The sequence below is a fragment of the Pinus tabuliformis genome, chromosome 5_1 (genome assembly GCF_031772625.1).
Source record: "Pinus tabuliformis cultivar Carrire ecotype Pingquan chromosome 5_1, CPIR1, whole genome shotgun sequence".
In the NCBI taxonomy this organism is placed as follows: domain Eukaryota; kingdom Viridiplantae; phylum Streptophyta; class Pinopsida; order Pinales; family Pinaceae; genus Pinus; species Pinus tabuliformis.
This window is the reverse complement of record NC_142305.1, coordinates 3,186,768-3,197,356: the sequence shown is the minus strand read 5'-3', so window position 1 is coordinate 3,197,356 and position 10,589 is coordinate 3,186,768. Positions and strand designations below refer to the sequence as shown.

The following is a 10,589-nucleotide window of genomic DNA, read 5'->3' as shown; positions in this document are numbered from 1 at the left end:
TTCTCTTTCGATTTTGAACCTTTGCATATCTTTCATGGATTCTTGCACTCTTCTCCCTCCACGATGTTTTTCGAATCATGAAGATGTCACCATCACGAGGGAGTTTTTCGATCACTTTTCCACTTACACGTATGATGGTGAAGGCGAAGTGGCCTGGCCTGAGTACTTAAATGACTTTCTTTCCATGCTTCATGAGGAAGATGGGTGTTCCGATGAACATGCCAGCTTGCTTCTTGCATACACACTTTGCGAATCTCCACTTCGATGGTTGTTTAGTCTACCGGCTGATAGCGTGCACTCACTTGAGCACTTCAACCTCAAAACCCTCCTGGTCCAGTCTAGAAAAGTCAAACTATTTCGAATCAGAGGGTTTCCACTGGCTCAGACCAGCTTAAGACAACCCTCAATGCAGTATCATATCATCTCACTTTCTCAGGTAGTATTTCTTTTCCCCCGTGTCTAATGCCTGCCTTGTCCCACCTGAAATCTGTTTATCTCTGGGGTCAACGGAAGAGGGAGATAACTGCCCTTCCACAATTGTCTGGAAGTTTAGAATTAGTTAGTAGATCCTCATTTGTTTGCCAACTTCTCAACTGTTTCTTTAATTTAACAATTAACAACATTTGTTATCAAATCCTTGTTTCTTGTAACATTGTTTCTCTAATAATAATAATTAAAATAAATGATAATAATTATAAATTTGCTGCTAGGTCCGAGGGTGTTACATTGTTGAAATCGGAAACCCAAGAAATAAATATTATTTTGAATTTTTATATGTTCCGTAGAAATATAACATTGAAAGTCGTTGGGATTTTGGTTATAGAAGGCATTTCAACATATTAAGGGGAAACCTTGGGCACTCTATTTGGTAGAAAACAATACCAGTTTGGAAGAGCAGCCAAATATTACCCATCTCACATATTTACATGACAAATGAGAAACATGTAACGCACACCTATTACGACCATTATCGAGCAAATAACACCTATAATCTTTTCTTTGAATCGTAGGGGCTTCACCGGATCCTAACGTATGCATTTCTTGACTAACATAGTCTTTGAACAAATGTTGGTTGTCTTGATTTAAATAAATCATTCCTGAGACCGACCACCCACGTTTCAATTCAACATAATCTGTTTCATTATGCTACGTTACCAGTAGTCGAGGATCCGCCACGTAAAACATACTAGTAGTCGAGGATCTGCCACGTAAATCAAACCTAGCAATAAATAAGTCTCAGACAAAAGTATATTTCCAACACATTAAATCTTTGCGTTGATTTAAAAAGTCAACCAACCTCCATCCACCCGCCACATAAATCAAACCTAGGCATTTAAAAAGTCAGCCAACCTGCATCCACTCGAAAGTTAAAATATATGCACCTTGACGAATTAGCGGATTAAATCTTTGTCGTTGATTTAAAAAGTTAGCAAACCTCCATCCACGTGAAAGTTAAAATATATACACCTTGACGAATTAAAATTTAAAGAAAATTTGAATTTCCCATCGTTATATATTTTTTTAATATATAAATTAGTTGATCTAAGATTTAATTTTGTAATGAAATTTTATAAAGAAGTGAGATTGAAATTAGTTGATTTTTATAAGATTTTATAATGTAATTAAATTTTATAAGGAATTGAAAATGAGTTTTTTTTATAAAAAAATTAATTTCACTTGATATAAGATTTTATCATGTAATTGAAATTTTATAAAGAATTGAAAATGGAAAATAGTTAAGCATGAAAAATATATATGAGAATTAAACCATTTTAAGAAGTTCAGAATTACACAATCTTATTTTATGGAGGGTTCAGAATTACACAATCCTATTTTAGGGAGAGTTCAGAATTACACCATTTTTATGACAATATCTAACATTTTAATGGAACATCATTTTAATGAAACATCTAAAAAATATTATTGCCTCCACATAAATATTTTGGTCCTATTATTTAAAATCTTTATTTTATTTACAATCTTATTTTGAAAGTAAATAATATAAATACTTCCGCAAATAAATTAAAGAAGGGAGTGTAACGGTATGCAACTTATCCAATGTCGTTCACTAAATGTATATGACCCAAGAGAGAAAAAAATTGTTCTCCTTTTAATGCTACACGGCAATATGACAATTTTATATTCTTAATGCTACAAGGTAATATGACAATACTATATTGGATGGTCTACATAAACGTATGGTCTATATGTATTTATATAGATTTGAAATTTCAAATTATCTGGGATTTTTGGGAGGAAAGATTGTTATAAAAATATTGGGAGGAAAGATGGTTATGGAAGGAAAGATTGTTATATAATTAATTTTGGAAGGAAAGATCGTTATAAAATAATTATTTTGGGAAAAAAGTATTATTATTTTCATTATCTAAATATTTATATTTTAAGTGACACAACTAACTTATTAAACTCATATCAAATATATTTAAAAACACAAATACTATCTTACATTACCTAAAAAGCTTAAAACAATAACAAAATCCATATCACATACTCTATAAAATATCTTACCTTACCTGAAAAAACTAAAACGAATTCAATTTAAATATTACCTACTGAAAATTATAATATGCAATATCTTCCCCTACCCTTTCAAGGACTAAAAAGAAAAACCCTACCCTTACTTACAGGGACTAAAATGAGAAACAACAATAATGTTGATGTATATTCAATTCAGAATAGTACCTGCTGAAAATTTGAATAATTATGATATACATTCACTTAAACTAGTGTTAGTAAATCAAAGCTTACTAAAGTTTAGTAATAATTAAGATGTATATTAACAGTTTACAGCGAGGGACATTGGATCATTAGCATCAACGATTGATACACCTAGAAAACAGACCAGAAAGATTATGATAATTTGATATCAACAGTACAGTGAGCTCCTCCTCCCCAATTTATTTTAACAGCAGTCTTATTTTCTTCTTCATTGTAGTCAAAATCCACAGCAACACCGTTCACTCTGCAAACTTTTGGTTTAATAGATGAATAGATAGCAAAATCTCCATAGCCTTTGACTTCAATTCTTTCCCACCATACCTGTACTCGCGAGGTCTCATGTGTTTCTTCTTTGAACCTACACACCTTCTGCACTGATCCACCAGAGTTCAACATGTTCAAAAGTCCGATGGGCGCCCACTGAACTTGATCAGAGATCTTGAATAGAGGAGCCATTGTGAAAATTTCGCACTCTAAGGGTTTGAGTGCCACAGCCAACTTGTCTGCAAATTTGATTACAGACAGTTTTTTGACTTGTGAGGAATACACAGCAAACTCTTCAGTTCCATTGACAGAGATCATGGTGTGTGAGCTCTGTGAGCATTCCACATCCATGGGACTAGTCGATGCAAAGGAAAGCTTGGGATTGTCAAAGGTCGTTGCTCGGTTCCGTCTTTGTTCTCTGTCCCATCCAGCTCCCTGGCAATTGAATGCTCCCACAACTCCAGAATACTGAAACAACAAAACAAAACACAGAAAACTAAATTTTGATTTTACCCCATGTCTTGTTTCAGATTCGATAGACCTGTTAATGAAATCAGCTACCTTGTTCAAATTCCAAATTTTGAGGATATAGAAATTAGGTTCGTTGAGTGGATTGCAAAACAGGCGGTCTCGAGTTGGGAGAGCAAAGTGACAGCATCGGAGAATTGTACCATCTGACAGGGAAAGAGCTAATCAGTCATATATTGGGTATTTAATGCTCTCATAGCAGCACGCGACTTAACGCGATAACACGGGAGCGGGCAAATTCAGCATTAAATAATATGAATCTGAAAATTATGGTGGCCTATAAAGTCACTCACATACACAGGTCCCCCACAGATGGCACGAGCACCCGCATGGAATTCAGCACTTGCATGCGTTGTCTGAAACATATCCCAGTCAGGATGCATGAACTGGCCTATCCACAGACTATTATAACCACAGTTCACTATGTGAAGGCCTTGGAGCCAGAACATCCCGTTTGCATCACCACCTGGATCCACGGTCCAGAAGTCGTCCCCTGCCATATTCATTCCAATTCTCTGTTGAATTTATTATTAGGTGTATGATTCAGTTGGTATTTATTATGGGTATTGTATGTTAATTGCGTATTCTAGGAATATTTCAGAATCAGAATCTAGATTTTTTAAAATTTAGAATTTAATGGTAAGAAGAGGTGCCCATCTCACGTGGGATTTCATAATATTCTTGAAATCTAAGATCTTCCAAATTTCAAATATTCTTAAAATCTACCATCAACGTCAACGTAAGATGGTCAGTCAATAATGTGGTTTATGTAAACTATATAATATTCGAAAAAATTGTCAATGAAAAATTGAAATATAACTACCGACTCGGCCACAGGAAATTGTTTTTGTTCCGAGGAGCATGAAGTCATTGCATTGTTCCATGCTTGCAATAACCTGATTCCCGTTGAAGTGTTTTTCTATAGACGCGGTCAAGGCTTTGAGATAAGCCTTATTCATCTCCACCCTTCCACCATATTCGCTGCAAATCATTTCAATCTCCTGCATTCATTCAATTTCCATTTTAGAGATTAATAACTTCCACGATATTCGGTTCTATGCATTCCATTTCCATTTAGAGATTATTAGCATTTCCATTTTATAAAACTAAACGGGTTATAGCATTTCCATTTTATAAAACTAAACGGGTTATTTTTCTGATTGAGCACTGTAAGGGGCAACTAAGTTAAACAATTTCCAATTTTCCAAGTTATATCATTTCAAGAACAAAAAAAACAGATAGATTTACAATAAAAACAATGACAAACATCCATATACTTTGCTGCCATCCCCAGATTTTCAATAAAAACAATGATATATATCATTGATGACTATAGCGAATGCCAATTACAAAAAGTGGAAAGAGAAAAACAATCCATTATAATTTGAATTTATTTCAAATTAGATCTAATGAATGATTTTAATTTAAGGATATTTTTCAAGTGTAATGACACATGGTTCGGATTATAGTTCGGGTTCTGTAATGATTAGGTTCGGTTTGAGTTTTAATTTTTTGATTTTTAAATTTTTTAATGAAGTTAGCTATTAGGTTCGTTTATATATATATAAAATAAATTATAGGATAAAATAGTAGGTTTGTTTATATATATATATATATATATATATATATATATATATAATGAATTATAGGATAAAATAGTAAGAAATTAACATTAGTAAACATCAAAAAAGATATCACGGATATGGAAACTGTAAGGATAAATTACAAGATTGAGTTGTGACATGAAATTATGAGTTTTGATCTATGGACTTGGTCAATGGCTATGAGGTTCTAGAACTCAAAAATAATTTAAAGTTCGCCAAAATTTGAACCTCAAAATTAAAGTTCGATGAACCTTGTGACATAGTTTCAAAGTAAGGTGGAAAAAAACGAAATCAACTTAATATTCTAATGACATTTAGAATTAAAATAATATTACTTGCTATTCGGATCAAACATGTTTAAGTAAACTGAACTCACATTAAACTTTGTGATGAAAAACTCACCATATTCCCAACCATTCACCTCACACAACAGAAGAAAAAACCATATTCCCAACCACTCAAGCTAGCACCTCACTAAAATAAAATAATCACACCTATTATGCTTAACCATGCACCTATTATACCTAACCCTACCTAAATGGAATAATCATGCCTACTATTTTCAAGCTACTAATCCGACCATACCGAAGTGGAATAATCATGCCTATTATTTTCAAGCTACTAATCTAATCATGTTTAAGCTACTATTTGAACATTACTTACTTTTCGATCCTTATCATAGTTATACTATTTTCAGGCTACTAATCTAATCACAGTCACTACTTGAGCGTTACTTCACCCTTATCACAAATTTCAAGCTACTAATCTAATCAAGTTTACTACTTGTTACTACTTGAGGGTTACTTCACCCTTATCACAAATTTCAAGCTGCTAATCTAATCAATTTCAAGCTACTAATCTAATCAAGTTTACTACTTAATCTAATCAAGTTTACTACTTGAGCTTTATCACAAGGCTATTTGAGTATTACTTATCATTCGAACCTTATTAAAACTACTATTTGAGTATTATTACTTACAATTTTATTTAAGTATATAAATTCACAAGAGGTTAAACATGTGGAAAACATGTTGATGTGGATTGAATCTAGTGAGATGTGGAAAACATGTTGATGTGGATTGAATCTAGTGAGTGAGAAAACAAACCATACACCCATCACTAATACACCTATCACTAATCACTAGAGCACTGGAGCTGCTATGGAGCTAGTAACTCTCAATTCCCAACCACTCTAACTTTCCAACCACTTGAACTGCTAACTTGGAACATTAATGTCAGAGGGATGGGAAAACAAATTATACTTCCAACAAATCTTAATCCCAAACACTTAAGTAAAACCACTTTAAACTACTAATAGCTCTAACTCCCAACCTCCGAAAACAAATTATACTCCCAACAAATCTTAATCCCAAACACTTAAGTAAAACCACTTTAAACTACTAATAACTCTAACTCCCAACCTCGAGCTACTAACCTAACCTGGAACATTGATGTTTTACTCACTTGAACTACTAACCTGGAACATTGATGTTTACTCACTTCGAATTACTAACCTGGAACATTGATGTTTACTCCGGACCAATCTTAATCCCAAACACTTAAGCTACTAACCGGAAAAGAAAACGATAAGAGCAAATTGAACCCACTTAAACCGTATAGATGGAGAACAACGAGAGACATGATAAAAGCAAATTGAACCCACTTAAACCCGATAGATGGATGACAAACGGTAATTCCAACCAATCAAACTACCAAACAACTATATGATATCACTTTTGACAAAGGCCCCAAAAGTAAGTAAGAAAATGTAAGGCCGGAACTCTTCTCTCAGGAGGAAATAATAACAAAATGTAAGGCCGTACCTGCTCTTTGACGAGGAAGAAAAAATAAGAAAATGTAAGACAGGACATGCTCTTTGAGCAGGGAAGAAATACTACTCGACGAGCAAACTATGTGAACGAACTCGTAAATGATTTATATTATGTGAAAACACTATGAATTTGTAAGTCTTACGTGAAGGACGTCTAGTTTTATTCCGTCGATTCCCATTTTGGCGATGTGCGAATGCATATAAGTATCCTAAAATTCGTGAGCGTCGTTGGGATGAATAACAGCAACCCCGTTGATAAATTGATTGTCCACTGCCGGATCAGGCATCAGTTTCTTCAGTCCCTCAGACAAAACAGGCATATGAATCCTCGTCTTCAACTTTGTCCTACTCGGATGGACTCCTCCCCAGTATCCGCACAGAGCATGCCACACGTACACATACTTCAACGTCTTGAAATCCCACTTCAACTCCTCCACAAACGCAGCCATTCCTGTCTTTGTATTTGTACTTGAATTATAGTTCTTGAACTTGGAATTCTCACTGAAACTACGCAGCCTGCAGGTCATCCGGTCACATGTAGCGATCAGCGTCGTTTCTGCGTTTGGATGTTGGGGATCCGAAATGGACTGCCATCCATCGTCGATGATAAGAAATCCAAGCGAACACCCGCCGTCTGCAAATTCCTGGACCCCTCTCCGTGCACCTTCTGGGTTAACGGCCATGTAAAATCCATCCCAAGTGCACCAACCGAACTTGTCTATGATGGGAGGGGGGAGCTTCTCCACTGACGGGGTGAAGGTTCCCAGACATGTTCTTAGGGCTAAAACGGCGTCCCTTGTCAGATCGTAAGGATTTTCACCCGCATGAATGTATACGCAGGTCTTGAAAGAAGTTCCTTGAACAGCCGGCGAGCCGCTTTCCATGCAGAGGTCCAGCGTGTTGCGGCAACTTCCCTGGAGGGAAGCACGGAACTTGCCATCTATAATGGGCAGAAACAAAACATAAGGAACTGGTCCCAATAGATGGCGGCCATTAGAGCTGGCAGTGGCGGTGTCAAAAAGAAGAAACTGCGTTTCGTATTCCACATCCGAGCCGTTGCTTCCAACGCACAGAGTGGACCACCAAACTTTGAATCTGAAAATGCTCATAAATCTAATGTCCTGCAACTTCCCTAATGGTATTACATGCCGGCTGGCGGTTTTCGGGGTATGGAACCCTAGAAACGCGCCACTGTTGTTGTATTTGATATTGTTGCATATGGAAGAGAATGGAGTGAGTGAAATTAGTGTGGATTCAACCTCTGAGAGAAAGGGAAATCCCTCCACATGGAGCTTCCCATCATAGAGTTTGAAAATATTACTAGTATGGTCAGTGGTACCATTTTCACTATTAAATACGTTCTCATCCATTAATATTTCTGGATACATACATGTCTCACCGAACTCCATGCTTAGATGTTTTCTGGACTTCTTTATCAAATACACAACATTCACATAATAGATGAACATGAATCTCTGGGTGAGAGTTGTGAAGAGAATGCGTGAGATTCGATGAGTGGCGGGTTCACAGTTTGCATGCACTGGTTTCTTGGTGACTTGATTACAGGTGGAAATATGCGTGTCGCCCCTCGTGTTACTATATCAACACGTTGTACGGACAAGTGAAAAATATCTGAAATTATACGAGTAGGTGGGGAACGGAGAGGAGGGTTAGGCAGCAGGCAGCTGCGTTGTAGCATATTTAAGATATATAATATTTTTGTACAAATGTAAAAATTGCATTCACTGTATCGTAGAGAAATGTACGGCTCTACATTATAGTTTATTGCTTGGGATTCGTTTATATGGCTTTAAACCATAATGTGAACTTAAAATTATTTTTAAAATAGTTTATTTACATTAAATTTATTATTAAATTAATAAAATGAAAAGTATTTAGTATATATGTGAATTTTTATATTATTTTTTATATTGTATATATTTAGTATACATGTTAATTTTTATTTATATTATTTTTTATAACGTATGAGTTTTAATTTAAAAAAAAATGAATATTGTTTTTTTTTTTGTAAGCGAGTGCGGGACCTTTTACATTTTTTCTGATTTTTTATTACATCAATCACTTGCCTCTGCAGGACTTGATTTTTTATTACATCAATCACTTGCCTCTGCAGGACTCGAACCTGGGTGGGGGGAGTGACAGCCTCCGCCCCTACCATTACACCATGCACATCATGTGCAAAAAAAATGAATATTGTTATATTGGCTTTGAGTCTCGTGAATTTTAAGCAAATTCATAAAGAAAAAAGAAAAAAGAAAAATAATTAATTTATAGTTATTTTCAAAATCAAAATATAACATATAATTTTTTAATAGTGTAGATATTTTCCTACAAATAAAGTAAACAGGAGGATGGCTCTACACTTTAGAGGTAGCGAACTTTTGGTCCTCTATTATCGCGGGGGTTAGGGTAGATTTGTTCGGAGCCATTTTTTATCTTCACATTTTTAGTCTGGGAAGAGATCGACAGGTGTATTTGGGCGGATGCGACCTATTTGTTTAATTTGCCTGAAATACATCCCAAGGCGCTTAGGTGTTAATCCTTAGCTGTCTTGGGTGTTGTTTGATGTCTCGTGGCAGTGTATTGCAGTTGTTGTCGGCTAAGGATTGTTGAGATGGATGAGGACTCGTTGATTACTCTTCTGACCCTTAGAATCATTGCCTATCTGGACAGAATATCCACCTAAGCAATTGGAAATGGAGCAACAGTTGCCAGATGGATCGTCAGAGCTGAGGGTTTGCTCCCCAATGTCATCTACGGTAGAGGTCTTTGGAGATCCCTCTTCGCTGGATTAAGTATCATTTTTTTTGTCATCTCAAGTGCAATCCTCACTAGGGTTTCAAGGGTATGAGGGTTTGAAGTGCCAGATATGTGATTTTGTGCAGCCACTCCTGGATGGAAATGTGGCGACTTCCCCAGTGACACATCTCTTTATTGAACAATTTTTAAACCCTAGATCTTCTTCTAGACTAGTTTTTGTGATCCTAATAGGGTTGTAGTGGTTGGGGTAAATGAGCAATTTATTGGTCATGATTCGTGTGCAGATCAAATTTTGGTAGACAAAGGACAAACCTCGAGGGGTGGTGAAGAACAGGTCGATAGAGTTTTAGCCAAGTCCGGGAAAATCAACAACGGTAAGGCCACAGTCCCACTCTCTCGTTATTTTGTTGAAATATCTACAGGTGATTTCATGACCTGCTGGGAGGACATTAGGGTTAGCGAAGTTGAATCTTCCCCTCCTCCTTCCCTAGATAATTTGGAAGAAGGCCTTTTGTTATCACTCAGGTTGTCCTTAAGCTCCGGAAAAGGATACGGCCGAGGTAACCACAGACCAACTTTGGACTGCAGGTTCTAGCCAACCTGCAATCAGAGAGGGCTCTCTCTTTATGATTTAGCTTTGTTGAAAAGGATTTTAGGCTAGGTTTTGAGTTCAGAGGGTTTTTGTTTGTTTTTGGTGGGAAAATTGATGTTTTCAGACAGAGAGGCAAGGCATAGTCTGGAAGTTTCAAACCATTGGGCGTGGAGTCGAGGAGGAGAACTGCTGGTGCATTTCTTCGGTCACAAGAGAGGGAAAATGGAGCAAGATAGTTGAGCATGAAACA

General features: G+C 36.1%; 2 protein-coding genes across 3 annotated transcripts; both read right to left on the bottom strand.

The window, feature by feature from the left end:
• Window positions 1-2,795: 2,795 nt before the first annotated feature.
• On the bottom strand, window positions 2,796-8,462 carry LOC149163253 (putative galactinol--sucrose galactosyltransferase 5). 2 transcript variants are annotated; one of them, XM_089430689.1, is made up of 5 exons: window positions 7,110-8,462; window positions 4,355-4,532; window positions 3,825-4,024; window positions 3,565-3,677; window positions 2,796-3,471 (listed from the first exon to the last, which is right to left on the bottom strand). In XM_089430689.1, exons 1-4 carry the CDS (start codon window positions 7,164-7,166, stop codon window positions 3,570-3,572), a joined length of 543 nt encoding a protein of 180 aa, XP_089286815.1. In that variant the 5' UTR covers window positions 7,167-8,462; the 3' UTR covers window positions 2,796-3,471; window positions 3,565-3,569. The 2 variants fall into 2 exon arrangements, 1 of the variants encoding a protein (XP_089286815.1); XR_016260162.1 differs by lacking the exons at window positions 2,796-3,471; window positions 3,565-3,677; window positions 3,825-4,024 and having other exon boundaries at window positions 4,436-4,532.
• Window positions 2,872-3,354, bottom strand: LOC149163254 (galactinol--sucrose galactosyltransferase-like). The gene has a single exon (XM_089432661.1). It carries the CDS (start codon window positions 3,352-3,354, stop codon window positions 2,872-2,874), a length of 483 nt encoding a protein of 160 aa, XP_089288787.1.
• Window positions 8,463-10,589: the final 2,127 nt, after the last annotated feature.